This window comes from Trachurus trachurus (assembly GCF_905171665.1).
Source record: "Trachurus trachurus genome assembly, chromosome: 17".
Classification (NCBI taxonomy): domain Eukaryota; kingdom Metazoa; phylum Chordata; class Actinopteri; order Carangiformes; family Carangidae; genus Trachurus; species Trachurus trachurus.
Genome location: NC_139900.1, coordinates 2,135,962 through 2,163,734, shown reverse-complemented (window position 1 = coordinate 2,163,734; position 27,773 = coordinate 2,135,962). Strand labels below are relative to the sequence as shown.

At 43.0% G+C, this 27,773-nt stretch overlaps 2 protein-coding genes across 2 annotated transcripts in view; one reads left to right on the top strand and one right to left on the bottom strand.

Annotated features, from left to right (window-relative positions):
- The window catches only part of amph (amphiphysin), a gene marked incomplete at its 5' end in the record, with an annotated part of 34,547 nt that extends 18,789 nt beyond the window's left edge, over nt 1–15,758 (bottom strand). Inside the window, 11 exons of the mRNA XM_083990682.1 lie at nt 316–435; nt 5,933–6,071; nt 6,409–6,491; nt 7,184–7,259; nt 8,508–8,593; nt 9,360–9,467; nt 9,551–9,646; nt 9,749–9,843; nt 11,435–11,489; nt 11,609–11,689; nt 15,690–15,758. Of these exons, the coding sequence (XP_083846808.1) occupies nt 316–435; nt 5,933–6,071; nt 6,409–6,491; nt 7,184–7,259; nt 8,508–8,593; nt 9,360–9,467; nt 9,551–9,646; nt 9,749–9,843; nt 11,435–11,489; nt 11,609–11,689; nt 15,690–15,758 (1,008 nt within the window). The remainder of the gene's footprint in view (nt 1–315; nt 436–5,932; nt 6,072–6,408; nt 6,492–7,183; nt 7,260–8,507; nt 8,594–9,359; nt 9,468–9,550; nt 9,647–9,748; nt 9,844–11,434; nt 11,490–11,608; nt 11,690–15,689) is intronic.
- A 4,813-nt stretch (nt 15,759–20,571) lies between these two features.
- Nucleotides 20,572–26,611, top strand: inhbab (inhibin subunit beta Ab; the record flags this gene model as incomplete). The annotated part of the gene is made up of 2 exons (XM_083990681.1): nt 20,572–21,064; nt 25,773–26,611. The coding sequence occupies 2 exons, from the start codon at nt 20,572–20,574 to the stop codon at nt 26,609–26,611; spliced, it is 1,332 nt and encodes a 443-aa protein (XP_083846807.1).
- Nucleotides 26,612–27,773: the final 1,162 nt, after the last annotated feature.

Sequence of the window (27,773 nt, the reverse complement as noted above, 5' to 3'; positions counted from 1 at the left end):
CATTCTCTGTTGTAAACTGTTTTCTTGTCTGTAACAACATCTCTGTCCCGTCTGTCCGTCCTGGGTGAGGGATCCCTCCTCTGTTGCTCACCCTGAGGTTTCTCAGATTTTTCCCTGTTAAAAGGGTTTTCCATGGAGTTTTTCCTCAGCCGATGTGAGGGTCTTAGCGCAGAGGATGTTGTTATGATGGCATGTAAAGCCCTTTGAGACAAACTGTTTGTAAAATCGGGCTATACAAAAGAAATTGCCTTGCCTTGCCTTGCCTTGCCTTGCCTTGCCTGGACACACACATGGACACAGTGTAGACACACACACCTGTGACGGTGAAGGCGCCGGTAGAAACTCTCCTCCAAACAGGTCGATGATCTGCTCCTCCGCCACCTCCTTGGTGGGTGTGGCCTTTGGGGGCGGGGGCACCGGCGGCCCCTTTTTAAACTGGCGGAGGAGAAGAAACGATGAGCGTCTGAACGAGCAGCACAGGGTTAACCAACATGATGCTCTGTGACAGCATCACTGGTTTAACCAACATGCTGCTCTGTGATTGGATGTTTCTGGAGTTCATCTCCCTCCAGGGTTCGGGTGGGGGTTGAGGGGGGGCGGGGGTCACTGAAAACTAAAACATTAAACGATTGCAACTAGAGACAGGAGAAGGGACACCCACACACACACACAGTAAGCGTTGACTACGTAGCCAATCACAGTCAGCCAATCACAACAGACACACATTCACAGCTACAGGACGTTTTATCTTCTGGTGGATCAATAATGTTTATTGACCAGGATCCATTCATTTGATTATTGCTGCCAAACATTCACAGTTCACAGATCAGCTGATCGTTGTAGTTTCCAAGGAAACAAGCAAGTTGATCACTACAAGAGATAAATCTACAAATCTGTTGAAACCAGTTTGTCTCCGTGTTCCAGCCAGTTACTGTCCTCAATTAAACTAAACTAAACTGTAAACTGTTTTCTTGTCTGTAACAACATCTCTGTCCCGTCTGTCCGTCCTGGGTGAGGGATCCCTCCTCTGTTGCTCACCCTGAGGTTTCTCCTGGTTTTCCCTGTTAAAAGGGTTTTCCATGGAGTTTTTCCTCAGTCGATGTGAGGGTCTAAGGACAGAGGATGTTGTTATGATGCTATGTAAAGCCCTTTGAGACAAACTGGTTGTAATGCTGCGTTCGATTACACTCGGAACTTGGAAAGATCCAGGTCGGAAATGCGTTTCATTGCAACCTCGGAAAACATGGCCGGCCATAGTAAGCTGATGTCTTTCGAGCATCAAAAAGTAGGCTACTGCTGGGGAAGAACATTAGCTGCTTGGGGGAGAGAGAGAAAGAGAAACGCCCCTTCTGCAACACACAGTCTTGAACGCACCAGCGAGGGGAATCCTGCATGCGTCACAGCGAGCCGTGCAGATTCAACTCTTGCTGCAGTACGCGTGGAACTAGGTTAATTTCCCTTTTCCATAACTTCTCCCTTGCCTAAATGTCTAGGTTGGAAAATAAATAGCCTGCTTACCGCAGTGAAGTAGAGGAGCTAGTGAGGTGGTGTGAGAACAACAACCTCATACCTAACATCTCAAAAACTAAGGAGCTGGTTGTTGATTTTAGAAAGAAGGCCACCCCCCTCCTCCCTCTCTCCATCAACGGAGAAGAGGTGGAGAGGGTCACCTCCTTTAAGTTCCTCGGGACCACCATCCATCAATCCCTTTAATGGGAGCTCTACACCAGTCTCATAATTAACAAGTGCCACCAGCGACTCTACTTCCTGCGGCAGCTCAAGAAATTTAGGGTTAGTCGACCAGCTATGACCCACTTCTATAGGTCTACCATTGATTCATTGAAAGCATACTCACCTTCTCCATGCTGGTCTGGTACGGTCACACAACCGCACAGGATAAAACCCGGCTAGAGAGGGTAGGTAGTGCGCCGAGCTTCCAAGATCATCGGTTGCAGTAGACTTCCCTCACTTACATCACTTTACTCAACTAGACTCATCAGAAAGGCCAATAAAATTATAGCAGACCACTCTCACCCAGCACACTACCTCTTTAATCTCCTCCCATCAGGCAGGAGGTATAGAAGTATTAAATGTAGAACATCTCGTTTTAGAGACAGCACCTACCTCCAAGCCATCATACATTTGAATTTGCACTGATCACCTTGCACTTTCTCCTCGCACTTGTCCTCCCCGTACATGCATTGTACGGCATTGTGTGTACTATTTATTGTGGTGTATGTGGTGGGAGTACTGTATTGTTTTTCTGTGAGAGCAAAAACCAAGACACATTCCTATCAACTTGATTTTACTTGTTGACATGGCAATAAACTCTTTGAATCTTGAATCTTGAAATAAATACCTCTTGCGGTGTGCAACGCCATATTGCTGTGACGTAATTCCGACCGACACGGGCTGCTTGGATCTTACCCGAGTTCCTGAGTCGGAGTTCCGACTTCAAGGGCTATTCTATTGCATTTTTCCGATTCGGAGGTTGGATCTTTCCGAGTTTGGAGTGCAATCGAACGCAGCATGAAAACGGGCTATACAAATAAAATTGCCTTGCCTTGCCTTGCCCTGTCCACTGTTTTCGGGGTGAAAGCTGGTCTCCTGTCTGTGGGTGAAACTACAGAGACCACTTGGGCCCACCGTTATGTGGACGGATACGTGAACACGTGATGAGACAATAATCATAGACCAGAGCGGCATTTTTATGCAAATGAGAATGACTGATGCATCCTGGGTAATTTAGGGGCAGCGCCCGGCATCCCTCCATTGAAAAGTTCAGCCTAACTGGCTTAACAAACTAACTAACAAAAAGTTGTCTATTAACAGGCTATTTACAGACAACACTGAGCCAAAACCTCCCCGATGATTCCACCAAATACGTGTAGATGTCTGGGTCAGACATTTCTGGCCACTGTGTGGAGTCATTGATCACTGTGGGAGGCTAAAGGAGCATACCGTAGATTCATTCAGACATTTATGGCCACTGTGTGGAGTCATTGATCACTGTGGGAGGCTAAAGGAGCATACCGCTAGATTCATTCATTGTCATTTTTCAAGATAGTGTGAACGGTGGGTTTCAAAGAGGGTGTCAAAATAATTATGAGACATAGTGCTACAAAAGAAACAAAAGATAAAACATTCAAATTGATTGTTAGTTAGTCGACGCTCCATCAAAACACAAAAAGCCACTGAGTGCAATTTAAAAATGCCGGGCGCTGCCCCTAAATTACCCAGGATGCATCAGTCAACTCATTTGCATAAAATGCTGCTGTGGTCTATTACAGTTTTTCTCTGTTGGTTTGGCTCAATTCTTGAAACAGAAATTACATTCTCAAAATAACATGGACAAATCTCCAAACCACCTTGCAAATGTTCACAACAGAATGGCATTTCTCATTGATTTCATCAAATTGCAAATGTCTTAGTACATGTCTCAAGTGTCTTAGTGCATCTTTGCAAATGGTTATGTACAAGTACCCTAGAGTTAGCACAATGAGCATACATTTAGCACATTTTCCAAATGAATAGATCTTGCTGATCTAAGCTGATTAGTTGATTCTCAGTCTAATGGTTGCTCTCTCCAAAACATGTCAGCATGATTTCACTGTGTAAATCATCATATGCACAATAGTCTGTTCAACTGTCAAAATTAGTCAACATACTGTAGGCTAATACCATGAAAACCATATGAATTTATTGCAGCATTTCATAAATTCATGACAGTAATTGACAGTCAGGTGAAATTAGAACTTGGACTAACGAAGGAGGAGTTCCTACATCTCAGATGACCAATCAATCAGCTGTTTAGCTACCTGACTGGTGCTGTCTATGATTGTGAATGCTGCCAAACGCGTATATATAGAGCTTGGCTAGGGCCTGTACCTTTTGGGCTCTAGGGTGATGTTGATGAAAATATGTGGCCAATCAGAGCGCAGCGTATGGATGGTCAGGAGGATGAAGATGGTGGCCAGGAGACAGAGGGTGATGACAGTGATGACCAGTGAATTGTCTCTACTCGTGAAACTTTGTTTACTGCACTATAGGCTTGGTATATTTTTTCTGTTTTTTTGTGTGTTCATATTTCATACATGTACAGAGAACTGTAGGCCTATACATTTTGTTTTTACAGTACATAATCTTGAGTTACTTTATGTAGGCTACATGTGAATAAAAATGGTTACAATTTCCTTGGCAATATGAGTGCAGTGTGTGTGATGTCAAACTTTGGAGGCTGCTCTTACTGTAAAGTCCTTTTCTTAGGTTTTATACGTCTCTGCCATAGTGACAAAACATCTAAGCATTTTGACTTGCAGTGCTCACAGAATGCCACAGGGATGATGCATTTTGGGGGCACTGACTACTTACATGAGAAAGAAGTTTGGTTTTGACACATAAGTAAACTGTTTTGGGAGAGATATGAGGTTCTGCAGCTCATCCATGGTGTTATGCTGAACCATCCAGTTTATTTTTGGTAAAAGCACTAAGTGAATGCAAATGAGCCAAAAGCAATTGAGAAAGATCTTTGCCATTTTGATGGTACTGACACTTTACATAGTAAAGGAATCTAGTTTTGAAGCATGTGTGAACAGTTTTGGGAGAGATATGCGCTTTTGCTAGTGAGCTGTAATGTTGTGCAGAACTGTAAGACTGTTTGGCCAAATGGTCTTATAGTTTTAAGAATGTAATTTCTGTTTCAAGAAATGAGCCAAACCAACAGAGAAAAACTGTAACAGGGACACGTTGCCTTGCTGAGGGGGGAGTAGGGGGGCATTGGCCACATATTGATGAGGGGATACTTATCAATATGGTATCAATACAGCTACAACCCACTCTATGTTAGCTGAGTATTGTGCAGTGTTGCATCATGGGAGCACAGAGCCCATGATGCAGCTGTGAAGCTTCTGTATGAGTCTGTTCCAGAGGACACACACACATTCATTCATTCATTCATTCTCACACACACACACTTTCGTTCATACACATATTTGTCCAAATGCGTCGACAAACATGTCCACACGTTCTCTGGCTCTATTCTACCTTCAGGTATCTACAGCACAACACTGGTGTTAGGTATTGGATCAACTGACACAGTCACAGACACAGGACACGATACTGATGTTGCATGTTCACTCACCAAGTAACAGACAAAAGTGCAGCAAAAGAAACAGTCACAGAAAGTTGAGACGCCCAGTTCTTCATATAGAGACACAGACTGCTACTTCTACTGTCACATCGTCCATCACTGTTCTACAAACACATATTCCATGTTGTCCAACTCTATCCACCTTTTTCCCAACGCCAAAAACGTAAGCTGGTTCTGCTCTTCCGGTGGAATTTTATGTTTTACGTTTCCATGGTTTCGGTAGTCACGGTAAATGCATGGATTTTTTTTTTCTTCAATGAAAATCTATAAAAAGCATGGATCATCACACCAGCTTCTAACAATGGATATCACACAAACTGACATTCGCTCCAGTGTTAATAGTTCCATGCATTTACCACAACTATGACAACAACTGAAAACCATGGAAACGTAAACGTACAATTCCACCGGAAATGCAAAAACCTTCCAGCTTCGACGGCTTTGACCGTAGATGACGTTCGGAAACTTCTACCTGTGACGAGTCTGGACTTGTTAGAACAGTCAGTCAGTCAGTCAGTCAGTCAGTCAGTCAGCATTTATTTGTATAGCACATTGGTGCTGCTCATAGGGTAAACAAGGTCAAGGTCAAGGTGTCTTTATTAATACCAGCTGGTAAATGTGTTGTGCATACAGGCACTCAGCAGTCCCAGTATAAAAAACAGCCACACACAGACATCATGACACACAGATCACAAATAGAAAAAGACAATATAATCAAAATACATGGTCAAAGTCATAGAAATAGAAATAGAAAAGTGCTCCTACATAGAAGAGGGCACCGACCTGTGTGGGGGATTTGGGCCTGGGGGGTCCGGGTGAGACGGGCCGGAGCATGTGGTTGGTGCTGGTGTCGGGACTCTCCGGTGGACTGTCGTCCTCTGGTGGAGACGGGGTTCTGGCCAGTCTCAGCGGTCCGGAGTCACTGAGGAGGGAACAGACAGACAGATAGATAGATAGATAGATAGATAGATAGATAGATAGATAGATAGATAGATAGATAGATAGATAGATAGATAGATAGATAGATAGATAGATAGATAGATAGATAGATAGATAGATAGATAGATAGATAGATAGATAGATAGATAGATAGATAATCTTTTATTATAGACTCAGGTCCATTATAGGGAAACAATACAAAAACACATACAATACAAGATAAAAAACACCATCAGAACAGATGGCAGGATTCCTCTGATTGGCTGCCCGGTGTCAGGTGGGGTGAGTTGGGGGGGTTGGGGGTTAATATTTGTACTCACCTCGGAGCTCCTTGGATGGTGAACATCTTGTCAGAGTGCTGCTCGGCCAGTTTAGTCATCACTTCATACAACTGTCTGCACACCTGGACGGAGTTCAGCACTGGTTACTTCTCTGTTTCTGGGAATCATCATGTATTTAAAGGGACAACGAGGAGTTTTGGAAAAGCGAAGCGTTTTCACACTACATTTATGAGCCTCCGCGCACACCGTAGAATTCTTCGACCGGCGCAAGACAGACTCATGTTTTCATTCATCAAGAATTAAAGTCAGAGGTTCAAAGAGGTTCAGTTACCGTCGTAGTCCCGACCATAAATGGCAATACGGCGGCGTTATTCTCATTAGCATACGCGAAACCGAAAGTAAGGAAATGCTGGTCGGCTCGCCCAGCATTTCCACCATTAATTAAAATAACAAAATAACGATAGAGACAAAACAATATATTTATCGAATATGGAGCCATTAACAAGTGTGGGTAGCATAGATTCATCCACATTAACGTGAGACTTTTTTATAACCAAATAGAAACTCCTCGTTGTCCCTTTAATTTGTGCAATTTCTTTCTATTGTATTCAGTATCTTTTATCCTTCTTTAGCCTGACCAGGGACAAAGACTGCACAGTAGCTGCAGCTGGACGTCTTGTATGCATCGCATTTTTCATTCTTTGTGGCAATGTTGTAGCTATGTATCGTCCCTGTTAAATAAACGTTAAAATAAAATAAACCCAGAGAAGCCACCCTAACCCTACCCAACCCTCCCCACCCCCACCCCACTCACCAGGGAGATCTCGCGGTGGAACTTTGCCTCCAGACTGGTCACACACTTGTAGGTGCTGATGTAGAATCCGACGCGGCTGCAGAGACAAAATACTTTAAAACTAAATCACTAATCAATCATTATTTGTGCTGTTTCTCAATGCCTTTTTTTCCTGTTTGTTTGCTTTTGTTGTCTTGCCTAATGCCATTTTATCTCCTGCCTTGTAATGTCTGATACTGTTTGTGCTAATGTCTTAGCTCTGTGTGCTACTTGCATGTGTTTCTAGCTGAACTTTCTTCTCTTGCTTTCTCTCGCTCTTCTTTCTCCCTGTCTGCATGTTATGTCTGCAGCCATGAGCTGTTGTCATGCTGTATGTCAGACTTCTGACCTGTTTTACTTGTTATTATGAACTTTTACTAGGTAGATTGTTATGTAAGTTGTGTTTTGAAAGTACTTCATTGTTGCCCCTTTTTTTGTCTTTTAGGTTGCCTTTAACATCTGGCCAAGGACAACGGAGGAAAACTGGCCTTGTTGGCTAACTCTGGCCCTCTTACAGTTTTTCTTTTAAAGGGATAGTTCAACATTTTGGCAAATTGGCCCATTGCCATAATCCCTATAGTCATAACAGTAGGTTCGTTACCTTTAATTGTCGGTGCAAGCTATTTTTTGAACGGCGGAGCAGAGCCGCGAGCTGCTCAGAGCTATGCTATGGAGGCTAAGGGAATTTCTATTTTCCTCATCAAACTCATCAAATACACAATCCAACAACTCCAAAACGCTGTTGTGGACAAGTTGTGAGCTGCACATTCACCACGCTATGAGATAATAACAGAACGTTACGAAATGGAGCCGTTTTCGAGGTAAATACACCTAAATACAGAGTCTGCTTGCTGAAAAACTGTCCCTGAAGGCAACGTGCATCAGCTGTTTTGCATGAATTTCCCTCTAAAACAACTCTGTGTGGTAACGTTGTGTTATTATCTCATAGCGTGGTGAATGTGCAGGTCACAACTTGTCCACCAGAGCGTTGTGGAGTTGTTGGATTGTGTATTTGATGAGTTTGATGAGGGAAACCAAGAAATCCCATAATGAGCCTCCGTAACGTAGCTCTGAGCAGTTCACGGCTCTGCTCCGCCGTTCTAAAAACAGCTTGCACCGACAATTAAAGGTAACAAACCTACTGCTATGACTATAGGGATTATGGCAATGGGCCAATTTGCCAAAATGTTGAACTATCCCTTTAACTCTGTTGATTAGTGGTGCACTGTCCCTATGAAATAAACTAATAATAAACTGTTTGTTTACACAGCCGGCCAATCACAGAGCTGCGGTGTAACCGTCTCACCCGTCCCAGAGCGATGGAAGTTCGTCCTGCAGACCCACGTTCAGCTCGTCAAACACTCTCTGAGCCTTTTTCAGCTCATCTTCTGCCTGCGGACACAAACACACAGGTGTCTCATGCAGGGCCGTTGTCTAGGGGAGAAAGGTGGTGATAACTCTAGGGGCCCAGCGCCCAGTGGGGCCCATAAAAAACCCCAGTAGTCTAATCTTTGTATGACTGATTTATTCTGCGTAAGACCCTGACTAATACTCATAGTACACTGTAAAAACTCTACATCTTTCCAAGAATATTTGTCTTATTTCTTGTCCAAATGTCTCATTTCTAGTCAAAACTAATCTCTTTCCACTTAAAATAAGACTCATTACCTAAAAATGTACTTGTTTTTAGATAATTTTCACTTAAATTCACAATAAATAGAAAAATCTGCCAGTGAAAGTAAGTTTTTTGTGTTTGTAATAAGGAAGAAAAACTTGCTCCACTATCAGATTTTTTCTACTTATTCCAAGTGAAAATCTGCTTGAAAGAAGTAAAAAGTGTCTAAAAACAAGCTGCTTTTAATATGATGTGTCTTATTTTAAGTAGAATGAGATTTGTTTTGACTAGAAATGACATTTTGACTAGAAATCAGACAAATATTCTTGCTAAGATACTTGAGTTTTTGCAGTGTAATGCTGCATTAGCATCAAAACAAAGAAGGCTAAATAAAAAACCATAATACATACGTAGTCTAAGAAAGAAAAAAGGAAAAGTTAGGGGGAGGGGCCCACTTTAGTATTCTTTAAGGGGGCCCAGAATTCATAGCAACGGCCCTGGTCTCACGCTGCGTCCCTCATGTCCTCGGGCCCGTGGACTCACCTTCATCATCTTGCGGTCGTTCTTCATCCCGGACGCCTGCAGAGTTTCCACATGGTGACGAGCGCTGTCGTAGTCGATGAGTTTGCGGCTTCTCTTGGCGACACGGGTCTGAAAAGTCACAGTTTCACTTTTCCGGCTGCGTCAATGTGTCACATTTGTTGTTTGGTCAAAGTAGACAAAGAGTTTGTTACCTTCAGGTCTGGGAACTGTATCAGGTACTCATCCAGATTCAGCAGCGTCGAGTCCACCAGTTTGTTATGGAAGTCTTCCCACAATGCATCACAGTCCTGCAGAAAACAACAACTCATGTCATCACAGCAAAAGATGGAGGACAAACTGAGTGAGTCCACCTGGACACCTGTTTGGGACGTGTTCAGGTGTCATCTGACCTTTCCAATGATCATGACGTCGTCTTTTCCGTGCCAGTCGGGTTCGTAGACTTCATGCAGAGACTGGGTCAGGTTGATGGAGGCCTGCTGCATCCCTGCAGGACCAGAGACCAAGGGTTAGGGTCATTAAAGGGATAGTTCAACATTTTGGCAAGCTGCGCAATCACCACGCTATGAGATAATAATGGAACGTTACGAAACAGAGCCGTTTTCGGGGTAAATACAGAGTGTGCTTGATGAAAAACTGTCCCTGAAGGCAACGCTCATCAGCTGTTTTGCATGAATTTCCCTCTACAACAACTCTGTGTGGTAACGTTGTGTTATTATCTCATAGCGTGGTGAATGTGCAGGTCACAACTTGTCCACGACAGAGTTTTGGAGTTGTTAGGTTGTGTATTTGATGAGTTTGATGAGGGAAACCAAGAAATCCCATAATGAGCCTCCGTAGCGTAGCTCTGAGCAGCTCACGGCTCTGCTCCGCCGTTCTAAAAACAGCTTGCACCGACAATTAAAGGTAACGAACTTACTGCTATGACTATAGCGATTATGGCAATGGGCCAATTTGACAAAATGTTGAACTATCCCTTTAACCTTCCTCTGGCGTTCGGGTCACCAGTGACCCGTTTTCAAGTTTTAAATGCATAGAAGTACCACATAAATTTGTTTATAGAATCAAGACTTTTTGACTTTGTCAGGAACCTCGATTTAAACAAAATAAAACAAAAACAAAATTTCACAAAGTTCTAAAATGCTCTGGTGAAAATTGTTACATTTGTGGTGTTCGGGTCAATAATGATAAGAACAATAATTACAGTTAAAACTGAAATCATAAGTGCAAAACCAACCTTTTCATGGATAAAGGAGCCTAACAACATAACCAAGAGATGAGAAACAAATGGGATGATAAATAATTGTTTTTAGTGTGTTTTACAGCTGATTGAAGACTCAGGTCAAAACTGACTCTAACACCATAGATGGAGCAGAAAGCTGACAAGAGGATCGTTCAATTGAAGCCAAGGGTCATACTGACAAAAAAGGCCAAGGGGCCCACACCCAAAAATATTAAAACCAATATTTTCATGGATAAGGAGCCTAACAATGTAACCAAGAGAAGAAAAACAAATTGGATGAAAAAAAATGTATTTAGTGTATTTTACAGCTGATTTAAAATACGGGTCAAAACTGACCCGAAACACCATAGATGGCAGTAAAAAGCTAACACAAGACGAATATCTCTGACCAAACAACATGTCTGTATAGTTTTTCTACTTAAACATTGTACATAACAGTACATTTTTATATATATTTCTATTCTTTTACATAGTAAATCCTTTATTTGATTCCTTATCTCTTATTCTTCCTTATTTCTTCACGCATCCTGTACTCTTTGCTACTGTTACAAGAGAATTTCCCACATGTGGGATCAATAAAGAGTCTTATGTCTTATGCGCTAAGTAAATTTTCATCATCAGGAGTCACATGATTGGTCCAAATTATTATTGGTACATAAAGACAATTCCCAAATACACAGTCATGGAGAACCAGGAGGATTCTCCAAGATGTTGGGACACAACAACCTGAGAAGAAGGGATGGATTCTGACATTTGGATGAAGTTCACAGATGAATAAAAACGTTGTTTCATGTCATAAATGATGTGTGATGTTTCATGTGAGAGAGCACATCACCTTTAATAGCTGCCATGTAGGCCTTCATCTCCCGCTGCAGCCGCGAGCCTTCAGACTGACACAGAGAGAGCACTGGTTAAACCACACACACACACACACACACACACACACACACACACACACACACACACACACACACACACACACACACACACACACAGGGGCTTCTCTCACCTCCTGTCTCCTGAAGTTGATCACCACTTGTTCAAACTGTTCATCTTTGGTCTCGTCTGCTTTCCCCAGCTTCTGCAGCACCTGAGAGAAACACGAGACAGATACAGTAGGGATGTCACAGTTACTTGTTTTCACAGTTAATCGTGGTATTAAAACGCCACAATTAATTGATCGTAAAGATTCCTAAATACCGTCACTTTCACAAAAATTTGATGTTGGAACCTTATTTGCAGAGGTGGCGCAAAAATAAAGGTAAATGCTCAGATACTGGTCCATTTAACTAACGTAACACTGAATTGGTAGGAATTTAAATGTTAGAGTGTCATTTTTAATTTAAAAAAAAGCAAAACAAAACAAAAAACAATTAAAATAAATGCAAACATTTGATATAGATAAGAATGTATGACCTGAATATTTCAAACACTTCCCCAGGGGATTAAGAATTGGTCATATTTAATAGACTCTTGAAATATTTTGTGTAAACAATGAGTAATGTAGTTATATTTTGACTATATTTGATTTTACACATTCATTCCATCTTGAGAGGGTGGAAGTACGCGTTTTATTTTACCTCGTACTGCCGTTGGTGACATGCATAGACCAGAGCGGCATCTCTATGCAAATGAGAATGACTGATGCATCCTGGGTAATTTAGGGGCAGCACCCGGCATTTTTAAATTGCACTCAGTGGCTTTTTGTGTTTTGATGGAGCGTAGACTAACTAACAATCAATTTGAATGTTTTATTTTGTGTTTCTTTTGTAGCACTATGTCTCATAATTATTTTGACACCCTCTTTGAAACCCACCGTTCACGCTATCTTGAAAAATTACAATGAATGAATCTAGCGGTATGCTCCTTTAGCCTCCCACAGTGATCAATGACTCCACACAGTGGCCAGAAATGTCTGACCCAGACATCTACACTGCAAAAATTCAAAATCTTACCAAGAATATTTGTCTTATTTCTAGTCAAAATGTTGTTTCTAGTCAAAATAAATCTCATTATACTTAAAATAAGACTTAAAAACATTCACATTTAAAAAGCAGCTTGTTTTCAGACACTTTTTACTTTTTTCAAGCAAATTTTCCACTTGAAATAAGTAGAAAAATCTGATAGTGGAGCAAGTTTTTCTTTCTTGTTACAAGCACAAAAAAAACTTGCTTTCACTGGCAGATTTTTCTACTTATTTCAAGTGAAAATTAGTTTGAAACAAGTGAAAATGATCTAAAAACAAGTTCATTTTTAGGTGATGAGTCTTATTTAAAGTGGAAAGAGATTAGTTTTGATTAGAAATGAGACATTTTGACAAGAAATAAGACAAATATTCTTGGAAAGGTTTTGAGTTTTTGCAGTGTACAGTGTTTTTACCATAGATATATACAGGGAACTCCCTCCCAAGATGGCGGCCGCGACGACGTGCCCGACAAGCCCGAATGCGGCATCTAGCTACGTGTAGATATCTATGGTGAAAGGTAAGATGACATCATCACTTATGTTTACAAACGTATTAGTATCATATAATAAAACAAATGTACCTTTTGTAAAATTGAACTTGAAAATGTAACCCATTTGTTTTATGGTTGTTCATATAGTAGTACATTTTGGAAAGAACTTGAGAATTATATAATGTTTAATATATATATAATATATACTGTATATATATATATATAAAGGTTATTTGGTTTCAACTATGTATAGGTGCTCTGCTGATGTGAAGCTGCTTTCCTCGCTGCATTGGACGGTATTCTGTAGGCTACACCAGGTTGCTCCTTGGAGTGTGTGGTGTCCTGTCTTTGGGCTGTAGCAGTTTCTACCTGAGTGTGTTGCTGGGTTTGAAACATTCAGGGATTTGATGTTTGTTAAAAATCCTCCTGAGTTTCTCCGAGACCCCAGACACGTATGGGATGACTATGTTTCAGCACCACGGACAGGTCTCACTGTTAGAACTGGACCGGACTGGACCGGTTTCAGCACCACGGACAGGTCTCACTGTTAGAACTGGACCGGTTTCAGCACCACGGACAGGTCTCACTGTTAGAACTGGACCGGACTGGACCGGTTTCAGCACCACGGACAGGTCTCACTGTTAGAACTGGACCGGACTGGACCGGTTTCAGCACCACGGACAGGTCTCACTGTTAGAACTGGACCGGTTTCAGCACCACGGACAGGTCTCACAGTTAGAACTGGACCGGTTTCAGCACCATGGACAGGTCTCACTGTTACAACTGGACCGGTTTCAGCACCACGGACAGGTCTCACTGTTGGAACTGGACCGGTTTCAGCACCACGGACAGGTCTCACTGTTAGAACCAGGGGCTTCATTTATCAACCGTACGTACACACAGATGTGTGCGTAATGAGTGCGTAAGAACATTGCAACACAACGTGTGGCATTTATCAACTTGTACTTGTGCTTAGGAACGTGTGTAAATTGAAGCAGAACTCTGAGGTCGACCAGTGAAACTACAGTGAACCCATTAAGGAGTCACAGTGTTCAGCTATCTCAAACTTCACATGTTCCCTGTTTCCTAATTAATAAAACGTCTCAATTAGTACTTGAGCAGACATTTGGAATGATTGGTGTGACGAGCTATAAAAGACAGCTTTTTTATTTCTCAGAGTGATCTTTCCTCTGACCCAACAGAATTAACAGCAGTTGTTACTTTCTCCTCTTCTTTTGTTGGTCACACCTGCAGTTAATGTTCCCAGCAGTATTTTTTGGTTTGTTTCAACTTCTCCTACAAGTAGGCTACCTCAGTCTCTCAGAGAAACTCCTCTTCTTCGCCCTCTTTGCCATGATTTTGGTGTGGGGAAGAAAATCCATTCACGCATTATTAAAGGGATTGTTGCTACCATATATGGTCAATTGGAGGCGTTTCTGAATGTAAACGACCCTAACCATGGTAGTTAGGAACAGGTGGAGGATTCATCATCACTGATTACTTACTAGTGTGTGTACGACCGGTGTCCGCACGTTTGATAATTACAGATTTTTACTTACACACATTCTAAGTTTCCTTCATTCATTCTAAAATAAAAGATCAATGTGTTTCTGTAAGGGGTGTAAATATATGGAATGCACTTGATGACGATTTGAAGATGTGCCAGTCAATGTATGAATTCAAACGTTTGTTTAAGAATAAGGTATTTGATAAATATGAGAGATGTGGTTGACGTAGCTGACACTATTATGGAATTATGTTTTGGGATATTGTGCAAAACGATATGATTTCTGTTTGATGTTTTGAATGATGTGATCTGATGAAGTTGATCATGTAAGAAGGGTAGGGAGGCGAAAAGAAGCGATATAGCTTCAGCCTATTCCTTTTCGGTTTGACTCTTTTCTAGTTGAACTGATGTTTTCTGTTGGACTTTTAACTTTGAATGACCTGACCGAAATAAACACATTTTCATTCATTCATTCATTCATTCATTCCTGCGACAGAATTTAGAACTTTTTCTACGCACGGTTGATAAATGAGGCCCCAGGACCTGTTACTGTTAGAATTGGACCGGTTTCAGCACCACGGACAGGTCTCACTGTTTAGAACTGGACTGGTTTGTTTATAGCTGATTTTACATAGCAGTGACATAGCACACACACCTACACACACACACACACACACACACACACACACACACCTACACACACACCAGCACCACCAGCTGACCTTGGAAACATGGAAACACTTCACCGTCATTTACCTATAGAGAGCATCATCATATCATATAATAAGACGCGTGTGTGACGTATCCTAGCGCGCGTGTGACGTCATCGCCAGCTGCTGTTCCGACCAGTATTACCTAGCTACTCTACTGTAGTCTAATAATCGGCCATTCATTTAATCTAAACCACGGTGTCCTCCGATCATCATCTATTATTGATCCGCCGTGACGTCACTATGTCGGTATCTGATGATCGGAAAACAGAAACAGAGAGAGACGCTGCTGCTGCACAGGCACAGGCCGTCCTCTCCACCCTTCATCCTCCTCCTCCTCCTCTTCCTCTTCCTCAGCCTAGACCTTCATCCTCACCCTCACCCTCCTCCTCCTCCTCCTCCTCCTCCTCCTCTTACCTTCTCCTGCGCCCTGTTCAGCCGCTTCTGGACGTTTTTAGCGAAGATTCCCGTTTTGATTTCCGCCATGATGGACTGACTGACTGCGGAGAGACGGCGGATTAACACTGAGAGGGAGAGAGAGAGAGAGCTGACAGGGGGGAGGGGTGTGTGTGTGTCTCTCTCTGTGTGTGTGTGTGTGTGTGTGTGTGTGTGTGTAAAGGGGGGGGGGGGGCCTTAAAGCGACAGTCAGCTGCTTTGATCGCTCCAATCCCGAGTTCCCTTTGGGTTTTTACAATTCAACGCGTCGTTGTTTCATGTTGACGAGTTAAAAGGTAGATAGATAGATAGATAGATAGGTGTGTTGACGTCACAAGTTACTCTACCGGCCGTCGGTAAGAGGGCGCCGATGACGTCACGTGGGGGTATTTTTAGTGTCTCAGCAGCAGCAGCAGCAGCAGGTAGCCTAGTAATCTGTGTCTCAGCAGATTATAACACAGAGACACTTCATGTTTGTGTTTTCACTGAACAACAGGAAGTGATTAATGATCAGACTCACACACACACACACACACACACACACACACCGCCCCCTCCCTCCCACCCACATGGATTTACACGTTATCAAGGTGTTAATAATAATAATCTACAAGTTCACATCAATTGCGTTTATGTTCCATGTTTAATGTTTAGTAATTACATTTATTAACATTGATTAAATCCTTGTCTGAAGCCGCTGCATCTTCACTTCCTCTCTGTGTTAATAACTTGATCTATCGATGAATCAGATAAATCTAAACATTGATCAACTTGGATCCCAAATGTTTTTTTGCCAGTTTTAATCATATCATATAATCATATCCATCTGTTCACCAGCAGCTGTAACACTTTACAATAAGGGTCCTTAATTAACGTTAGTTAGTTAGTACATTATTAAGCATTAATTAACTGTTTACAGATATATTAACAATCATTATTATGTATTAATTAGCATTAGGAAACACGTTAATTAATGTTGCCTATTAGTAAGCAGTTAATTAATGTTTACTACTCTAGGGGCCGGATTTACTAAAGGTTTGCGTGTATTAAAACGTGTGCAAACGTGATTGCACGCGCAAACACATGTGGAACCTGATCTACTAACCGGACGCACCGAGGATTGCGTCTCTCAAATGGGCAGAATAGCACGTGCAATCCATTTAGCGTGTTTGCCTGGATGAATATGTAAATATGGGCGTTTCTGCCAGAACACGCAAAATACTGGGAGGAGTAGATGCAAATAGATTTATTTAGCGAGGGCAATGTGATTTACCAAACCAGGAAGAGATTGCGGTGGCTGTTTTTGCGTCTTTATTCACCACGTCTGAAAACCATGTACTAACTGATACAACTTTGCCAAATCTTATGCGTTTATTGGTTTGATACCTGTCAGAGCCCCATGATCTTACATCTCTGCATTTCCTCACGTCTGGGTCATTCTCTAACAGTTTTTCAGCCGTGTTAAAAGTCTTTTACGCGCCGTTACGCACGGGGCACGTCTGTCCTGCAGTGCGCTCCTCTCTTTTCCTCTCCTATCCTCTCCTCTCTCCTCCTCTCCTCTCCAGTACCTGGCTGCTCAGCTCTGTCTACCGCTGCCTTCACCCGTCTCTGGTCAGTGGTCGGAGCGTTTAGATCCGTGTGTCCCACCTGAGCTCTCTATTACAGTAATCCTCTGGATCATGGGCGGCACACACACACACATATTAGGTGTGTGATTGTATGCATTGTATGCATCGGATCAAATGTCATTCTGTCCCTTCGTCCGTCCAGCTCTCTGTCCACTCTCTCCATGGCGGAAACGATTACCACGCGCAAAACCCTCATTTACATATTGTGGTTTGCACGTGTTTTCATTTAGCGGGTTACTCTTAGTAAATCACCTGTTTTGCGTGCACTAACCAAACACGCAATATTTTAGCGGGCGCAAACAATATAGCGCCCGCTATCTGGGATCTTAGTAAATCCGGCCCAAAGTTAGTTGATAAATTATTAAGTAATAATAAAAGTTGAATAATGTTATTAGTTATCATTATATACAACTCTGGAAGATAATAAGAGACCACTCCCAAAATGATCAGTTTCTCTGGTTTTGCTATTTATAGGTATGTGTTTGAGTAAAATTAAATGTAAAAAATTGTTTTATTCTATCAACCTTGAAATAAAAATATTGTCATTTAGAGCTTTTATTGGCTAATGACTAAACTAGTCTAGATAACAAAAATATCAAGTCTTTTCAGACCTTGAATAATAATAATAATGCAAAGAAAACATGTTCATATTTATTCCTAAACAACACAGCAAGTATACTTTATAAACCAGTTTTTGTGGGATAATGTCGATGTTAAGATTATAAAAACCAGCAGTGTTTTTTATAATCTTCCTATAAAACCAGATGTGGTTCAGGTGACGACCTCATCAGAGTCTCATTAAGGAGAATGAGTTGTGTTTGTGTTGGTGTTTAAAAAAGACAAGAAAAGAATGACTGTCATACATGTAGAGATGCTTTTAAGAAACATTTGTGAAACTGGTCTCTTATTTTTTCCAGAGCTGTATACATTACTCAGCATCAATTAACACATTAGTTTATATATTAATGCTTAATAATGTAGCTACTAACCTTAATTAAGGGACCCTTATTGTAAAGTGTTACCAAATGACCTGATGGCAGGTGGGGGGTCGGAGGAAAACATCTCTGAACAACTCAGAAACACCAAAGCACATCTCCAAAAGACGAGATTTGTGAAACAACAAGAGGTGTTGTTGTGTTGTTTCACTAATCTAGAAGAAAAGTTTGTAAAGAGTCTGGTAACAAACAAACAAGTACATTAGGAAACATCTTGTGTCCAGCAGGTAAACTCAAGTGAACAATGTTTGTTCAAACAATAACACTGATGAAATGGATTCCAGATAAATGACCATGTGGTTAGTAGCTTTGCAGTGAATCGTGCAATAGAAATACTTTTTACTTTTAAAGGGACAACCAGGAGTTTCTATTTGGTTATAAAAAAAGTCTCATATTAATGTGGATGAATCTCCGTTACCACTTGTTAATGGTCCATTTTAGATAAATCTATGGTTTTGTCTCTATGGTTATTTTGTTATTATTAGTGGTGGTGGAAATGCTGGGCGAGCCGACCAGCGTTTCTTTACTTTCGGTTTCGTGGCGAGTCATGAGAATAACGCCGCCGAATCTCCGTTTATGGTGGGAACTACGACGGTATGTGATCGTCTTCCAACCTCTGACTTTAATTCTTGATGAATGAAAACATGAGTCTGTCTTGCGCCGGTCAAAGAATTTCACGGTGCGGAGGCTCATAAATGTAGTGTGGAAACACTTCGCTTTAACAAAACTCCTCGTTGTCCCTTTAATAATACTTTAGAGTACATTTCAGAGCCTGTACTTTTTACTTTTACTTGAGTAGATATTTGGATCAGTACTTTCACTTTTACCAAGGTCGTTTTTTTACACAGGTACTTTTTCTTCTCCTCAAGTAAAGAATCTAGGTAGATTTTTGCCATTTCTGCCAATCAAACGCTCTGTAACAGCCAATCCTCACCACCAGGGGGCATGCTGATGTCACGGTGTGTGTGTGTGTGTGTGTGTGTGTGTGTGTGTGTGTGTGTGTGTGTGTGTGTGTGTGTGTGTGTGTGTGTGTGTCCATCTGCTCTGTTTGTAGCAACAAAACTCTCTTTTCAGTCTAAAAATTAATTTCACACCGACGGAGTTTCTCCTCCACGTGAGGTGATGATGACGCTGCACTGAGTCACCGTCAGTGTGTGTGTGTGTGTGTGTGTGTGTGTGTGCATGTGTGTGTGTGTGTGTGCATGTGTGTGTGTGGTATGATGAATGAATCAGGGACTCTCTCTTCCTCCTCTTCCTCCTTCTCCTTCCTCCCGTGCTGTCGTGACGTTCGTTCGTTCAGGAGGAAACACCACAAACAGTCCTGAGATATTCTGAGACTTTTTACTCACTCTGTGTGTGTGTGTGTGTGTGTGTGTGTGTGTGTGTGTGTGTGTGTGTGTGTGTGTGTGTGTGTGTGTGTGTGTGTGTGTGTGTGTGTGTGTGTGTGTGTGTGTGTGTGAGAGAGAGAGAGAGAGTGACTCACAGGGAAATACCTCTGTGGATGGAGGGAGGGATTAAACGGGCAGAGAGGTATAATTACAGTAACCGAGCAGAGAGGAGAGTAGTGACCCTGCACTGTCGGACCATCAGGACCAGGACCACAGGACCAGAACTACAGGACCTGAACCACAGGACCAGAACTACTGGACCAGAACTACTGGACCAGAACTACAGGACCATCAGGACCTGAACCACAGGACCTGAACCAGAACTACTGGACCAGAACTACTGGACCAGGACCACAGGACCAGAACCAGAACTACTGGACCAGAACTACAGGACCAGAACTGTCTGTATCGTCTTGCTGCTGCTCTGTGACATTAAATAAAGTATTTCTAACCAGAACTACTGAACCAGAACTACAGGACCAGAACTACTGAACCAGAACTACAGGACCAGAACTACTGGACCAGAACTACTGGACCAGAACTACAGGACCAGAACTACAGGACCAGAACCAGAACTACAGGACCAGAACTACTGAACCAGAACTACAGGACCAGAACTACAGGACCAGAACCAGAACTACAGGACCAGAACTACTGGACCAGAACTACAGGACCAGAACCAGAACTACTGGACCAGGGCACCAAACACCTGCAGCCCCCAGAGAGAATCCATCCAGTCCAGATCTCAGACTGAACTGAGGTAGAAGAACCGGTCCCAGCCTGGTCTCTGAGCTCCGGTTCTTCTCCTCTCCACCGGTCCGAGTCCGAGTCCGAGTCCGAGTCCATCATCATCATGTCGTCTGTGTTTCCTGTCTTCTCCTTCGCTGTGATCAGCCTCCTCTTCCTCCTCGTCGTTGGCGCCTCCAGCCCAACGGCGTCTTCAGCTCCCGACGAGACGACGACGACGACGACGCCGCTGCTCTCCTCCGACTGTCCGTCCTGCTCTCTGCCTCAGAGGAGGAACTCATCCTCTTCTTCTTCGCCACTGAGCAACGACGACGACAGCGACGATGGCGGTGACGGACAGAGCGACGACGGCCAGAGCGACATGGTGGAGGCGGTGAAGCGTCACATCCTCAACATGCTGCACCTGAGCGCTCGGCCCAACGTGACGCGGCCGGTGCCTCGAGCCGCGCTGCTCAACGCCATCAAGAAGCTGCAGGTCGGCCGCGTCACCGAGGACGGCAGCGTGGAGATCATCCAGGAGGACGGAGGACGAGGCCCCGGGGCCCCGGCGCCGCCACCGCCCGGACCGCCGTCAGAGATCATCACCTTCGCAGAGCCAGGTGAGTCCAGCCACATGTAGTTCAATCAGGACAGACTAGGGGTGGGAGAAAAAATCGATTCACATAAATATCACGATATCTTTTTTGACGATTTTTAAATCGATTTTTTTTTTCAAAAAACAGGAAAAACACAGTTTTTATTTGAACCTAACCAACTGCTGATCGGCGGGCGCTAACCCTGGGCGGAGGGATACGTGAGTTGGTTAGGTCCAAATAAAAACTGTGTTTTTCCTGCACTTTGAAGGGCTGGAAAAAATTATATTATAGCGAACAATGGAACTGTGTATTTTAGAGGTAAATACAGAGACTGCTTGATGAAAAACTGTCCCTGAAGGCAACGTGCATCAGAGGTTTTGCATGAATTTCCCTCTAAAACAACTCTGTGTGGTAACGTTGTGTTATTATCTCATAGCGTGGTGAATGTGCAGCTCACAACTTGTCCACCAGAGCGTTGTGGAGTTGTTGGATTGTGTATTTGATGAGTTTGATGAGGGAAACCAAGAAATCCCATAATGAGCCTCCGTAGCGTAGCTCTGAGCAGCTCACGGCTCTGCTCCGCCGTTCTAAAAACAGCTTGCACCGACAATTAAAGGTAACGAACCTACTGCTATGACTCTAGGGATTATTATGGCAATGGGCCAATTTGCCAAAATGTTGAACTATCCCTTTAAGACTACACAAACACACACGTCGTAACATCGTATATGTTATGTAACGTTATCCACCGCTCCGTATTGATTTTTCGCCAACTTCCTACAGGTTCCAGATGCTTTTACGTAATGGAAACGTGAAAAGGCCGAGTCGAGTCGAGTCGAGTCGAGTCGGTACCATGTTGTGGAAACGTATCTTTACTTTACTGCTTCTACTGTTCGACCAAAGTCCTGCATGAATCGGGTTTTCCAGACTTGTCACGGTCCCACGACATGCAGACATGCAGCATCATACCTGCCCCCAACCCCCAACCCCCCAACCCAACATGACCAATTAGTTTCACAACAAGGGTCCATGACCTTCAGATAACCAGTGAAGGTGCACGTCCTCGCTCATGTTTACTCATCATAAGTAGAGAGCCCATTCACAAAAATCACAGAGGTTCAAAGTCTGTGTACAGGTTTACACAGTGTGTCTGTCGGAACACACACACACACACACACACGTTTACACACAAGTGTTAGTGGTATTGCTCATGTATCAACTTCAAGCCCCTTGAGGTGGGTCCCTAGCAACTCAACAGTCAGCAGTGATACAGACAGAAGCAAAACAGAGGCAAGACAAGAACGAAAGGACAAAATCAGACAAAAGGAGACAGAGACAAAGAAAACATAAGGCTGCAAATACAAAACAACAGCAAAGCACACGGGGAAAGGAGACGCATACATTGTACGTGTACATCCGACACCTCCAAGATTAGGCAGCTATCACGCACTAGAAGCAAGAGCAGGGCCTCATTCACCTTCTTAGATTCTTTCTTAAGTTAACTTAAAACGCTATAATCAGTCACTTAAAAGTGCGTAAGTATACTCCTGACTGTTCGTAGATTTTGTTCTTAGTTAAGAACAAATTCTGGATAAGAAAACATTCATGAATGCCACAATCTTCGTAAAAACTTCGTAAGTAGGGCTTAAGAACAAACTTGTTCTTAAGAACAGTTCGTGAAGTTTTTAGGTGGTTAAATAGTAGAATGGCTCATTCTTGAAGGTATGTAAAGAGGATATGGAGCGAAGGGAGTTTGGCAGGTTGTTCCAGTCAAAAGGTGCTTTGAATTTAAAAGCTCTTCGCCCAATGACTCTGGATGTTCTAGGTTCACTTTTCAAGCAAATGCACAAAGTGCTTTACAGATAAAACATCACAGAAAAAGAACAAAAACAGAAAAACCCATGCAAACCCCCCTCCCTCTGAGGTCACATGACCAACAATCAATCAAAAATAGCCCATAGTCAACAGCAGTGCACCCACCAAAACAGTAAAAGCACAGATTCACAGAGGTACAATACAAATGATTTTATAAATAAATAAGTAAAATGCGCTTGCAGTACAGATAAAATGTTAGAATAATTAAACAAGAACAGGAAACAGTTAAGAGTATGCCAACCTATAAAAGTGGGTTTTAAGACGTTGTTTAATTGTCTGAGTAAGTATGATGATGAGTGTGGAACAAGGTATTGTTTAAGACAGGGTGGGCAAATGCATTTAAAGGTGAACTGTAACCAGTGAGAGTGCATTGTCTCGCGTTAGGGGGAAGCCATGTGACTTAGTGGCGAAGAAGGAGCAGGTATGGATCATCATGTGACCGGGGGGGAAACTAACTAACTAACTCGGCATCACGAGTCTGAACTGTACCGGTGAACGGGACCGATCACAACGGACATAAAAGCTTCAGGCTATTAATAGTCGTGTCTTTCAGAGGCTCTTTAGAAAACGGCCCCTCAGCCTAATTACAGAACAGTAACGAGTGTGGTGGAGGGGAGGTGTGTATGTGGGGGGGGGCATACCGAGCAATCTCAGGCCGTGAATAATCTCATTCAGACAAATGTGGGTCTCAGTAATTATTCTGCGGCAGGACACAAAGAGGGAAGCATAGGAGGACAGAACAGGTTTTTTTTGGGGGGGGGGGGCGGGTGATGGCTGTGTGGTTAGGGTTCGTTTCAGAGTGGGGGGAGTGGGGGTGTGGGGGGGGGCTGTTATACTAGGAGCCTTGTTCACAACATTCCCCGAAATCAGGCTTCCTCTTTTTTTAGTTTCTCCGCTCAGATTGAGTATATTTAGAGGCAGCGGCCCCATTCAGACTTCAACCGGTCATTGTGTTTGTTTATTCATTCAAATGGGGATGGAGGGGGCGGGGGGGGCATGGGGAGGGGGGTGTCTGGCCTGTTTATAGGTTAGAGAAGAAAACATGTTTATTTTTTTTTCTTCCTTTCATCCACCAGCAGCTTATTGATCCAGATGTCTAAAGCTCTAACGCTAACGTGCTAACGTGCTAACATTTAACCAACGTTTTAACCAGAACAAAGAGATCACATCACATCAGCCCAGTTCTTAAGGCCTTACACTGGCTCCCAGTCAGCTACAGAATAGATTTTCCTAAAATCCTAAACCTAACCGGTTGGTTATAACAGCGGTCCTGGGATGTTAATTACTTGGTGATATCAGATCATGCATCCGTATAACACGGGGCAGCGCAATGCAGCCTCTAAATAACACATTATTCGCCTCAAAACTAGTTCATTTCGCCAATATTTTGTTATGATACATCGTATTTTATGTTAGAAATAAGGTCCAGGTTGTAAAAAACGGAAATTATCCTTTAAATGCAGGTTTAAAACATTTCTCTTTTCACGTGCTTATAGCTGAGCTCTTTTTAAGAACTTTAAACTTTATCTATTTTCTTGCTCTTGCTTTTAACTCTGTTTTTAGTGTTTGTTTTTATTCTGTTTTATGCTTCTCTCTTTAAAAAAAAAAAGTTTTGTCTTTATGTAAAGCACATTGAGTTGCCTTGGTATGAAATGCGCTATAGAAATAAAGATGCCTTGCCTTGCCTTGCCTTGCCTAACATGCTAACCTGCTAATGTAGAAGAAAATTAACATATAGAACGTATATATCGTCCTATTTGGGCCTTTAAATTCTCTCCTCCATTTAAGTAAAATAAACTTCAAAAACTCAAAACACGACGCTGGAAAAGATGGATCTTCAAGTAGAGTTGTCTTTAATTCATTTAATTTCAGCTAGAATCCTTTCCCTATCAAGCCATTCTGCCAATGTATTCCAGGAGGCTGCCCATAGACTTTCATGCAATTCTGCGAGCCCTTTCTCAGCCCTTGCCTGTTAGCATTTCCATGGATTTGCACTAGCATAACAACTTTCAGCAAAACAACAGGTGTTACAAGGGGTCATACATAGTTCACTCTTGTCTCATGACTTTCCACTTTTGCCTTGTACCACCCTGTTGAAATGTACACTTTCATCCATTTAGTGGTGTTAAAGGGCATGTTGCGATGTTTGTAGGCAGATAGTGTCAAATCAGTGATGATAAAGCCACGGTGGAGTGAAACAACATAAGAACACGAGAAATAAGTATATTCTAACTATTTAAATCAACACAAAATAACATAAAATGTGATTATTAATGACATAATAGCACAGCTCACACAGTCTTTAAAGGGATAGTATCATTTTTTTAAAAGTGGGGTTGTATGATCTCCAAATAGCCCCTAAGTACTGTAATTGCAGTAGAAGACTCTCTGCACTCCTCCCGTTAGCAACGCCAGCCCATAATAGCCCTGCCCAGAGATTTACAACATACAGTGTTGTGAACAGACACAAAGAAACGGCCTATTTTCACGGCCTAAAAGAGGTTTTACCTGAAAAAAAATTACACAGTTCCATTGTTCACTATAATATAATTTTTTCCAGCCCTTCAAGGTGCAGGAAAAACACTGTTTTTATTTGGACCTAACCAACTCACGTATCCCTCCGCCCAGGGTTAGCACCCGCCGATCAGCAGTTGGTTAGGTCCAAATAAAAACTGTGTTTTTCCTGCACCTTGAAGGGCTGGAAAAAATTATATTATAGTGAACAATGGAACTGGAAATGCTACTATCCCTTTAAAGGTGGCATAACTTTCTTTTCATTGGTCTTGTTGTTGTTTTCAGGCTTATATGTCATTTCTCATAAAAAATGCCACCACACTAACTGTGCCTTCTGCTGCAGGCGACGCTCCAGACTCGGTGACCTTCGACCTTTCTAAGGAGAGCAGCGGCGCCTCCTCGCTGGTGGAGCAGGCCGACGTCTGGATCTTCCTGAAGACGTCAAACAGACAGAACAGAGCGAAGAGCAAAGTGACGCTGCGGCTGCTGCAGCTTCGCCATGACGACGAGGAGGAAGAGGAGGAGGAGGAGGAAGAGGAGGAGTTGATCTCAGAGAAGATGGTGGACGCGCGTCGCAGCGGCTGGCACACGCTCTCCGTCCCTCGCGGCCTCCAGGCGCTGCTGGACGCCGGCGGCAGCTCGCTCCGCCTGCGTGTTTCCTGTCCGCTGTGCTCCGAGGCCGGAGCCGCGCCGGTCCTGGCTCGAGCCGCCGCCACGGCAACGGCTGCACCGGGCCGAGACCAGTCCCACCGCCCGTTCCTCATGATGCAGCTGCGGCCGCGCGACGACGAGGCGGCGGCGGCGGCGGCGCGGCGGCGGGTCCGGCGCGGTCTGGACTGCGACGGGAAACCGGGCGTCTGCTGCAAGCGGCAGTTCTACGTGAACTTCAGGGACATCGGCTGGAACGACTGGATCATCGCCCCGTCCGGTTACCACGCCAACTACTGCGAGGGCGACTGCCCCGACCACCACGTGGCGAGCCTCGGCAGCTCCTCGCTGTCCTTCCACTCGGCCGTCATCAGCCACTACCGGATGCGCGGCTACGGGCCGTTCCAGAACCTGCGGTCGTGCTGCGTGCCCACGCGGCTGCGCGCCATGTCCATGCTCTACTACAACGAGGAGCAGAAGATCATCAAGAAGGACATCCACAACATGGTGGTGGAGGAGTGTGGCTGCTCCTAGGCCACGCCCCCTGTTGCCGTGGCTACCCAGAGACCACGTGGGTCTGCAACTCCCACTGCAGACACTGTATTTATGTTTAGAGATGAAGCATTGTATAGAGAAGCCGAAGCGGAAGCAGGAAGTAACGTCGCCATAGACCAGAGCGGCATCTTTATGCAAATGAGAATGACTGATGCATCCTGGGTAATTTAGGGGCAGCGTCCGGCATCCCTCCATTGAAAAGTTCAGCCTAACTGGCTTAACAAACTAACTAACAAAAAGTTGTCTATTAACAGGCTGTTTACAGACAACACTGAGCCAAAACCTCCCGGTGATTCCACCAAATACGTGTACACTGCAAAAACTCAAAACCTGTCCAAGAATATTTGTCTTATTTCTTGTCCAAATGTCTCATTTCTAGTCAAAACTAATCTCTTTCCACTTAAAATAAGACTCATCACCTAAAGATCAACTTGTTTTTAGATCATTTTCACTTGTTTCAAACTAATTTTCACTTGAAATAAATAGAAAAATCTGCCAGTGAAAGTAAGTTTTTTGTGCTTGTAATAAGAAAGAAAAACTTGCTCCACTATCAGATTTTTCTACTTATTTCAAGTGGAAAATTTGCTTGAAAAAAGTAAAAAAGTGTCTAAAAACAAGCTACTTTTTAAATGTGATGAGTCTTATTTTAAGTATAATGAGATTTATTTTGACTAGAAATAACATTTTGACTAGAAATAAGACAAATATTCTTGGTTAGATTTTTGCAGTGTAGATGTCTGGGTCAGACATTTCTGGCCACTGTGTGGAGTCATTGATCACTGTGGGAGGCTAAAGGAGCATACCGCTAGATTCATTCATTGTAGTTTTTCAAGATAGCGTGAACGGTGGGTTTCAAAGAGGGTGTCAAAATAATTATGAGACATAGTGCTACAAAAGAAACACAAAATAAAACATTCAAATTGATTGTTAGTTAGTCTACGCTCCATCAAAACACAAAAAGCCACTGAGTGCAATTTAAAAATGCCGGGTGCTGCCCCTAAATTACCCAGGATGCATCAGTCATTCTCATTTGCATAGAGATGCCGCTCTGGTCTATGGGAACTCAACTCGGAAAAAAAAAAAGTCTAAATGTGAGTGAACGGGAGTCAAAGTTTTATTTCTAATGTGATTGAATAGTGTG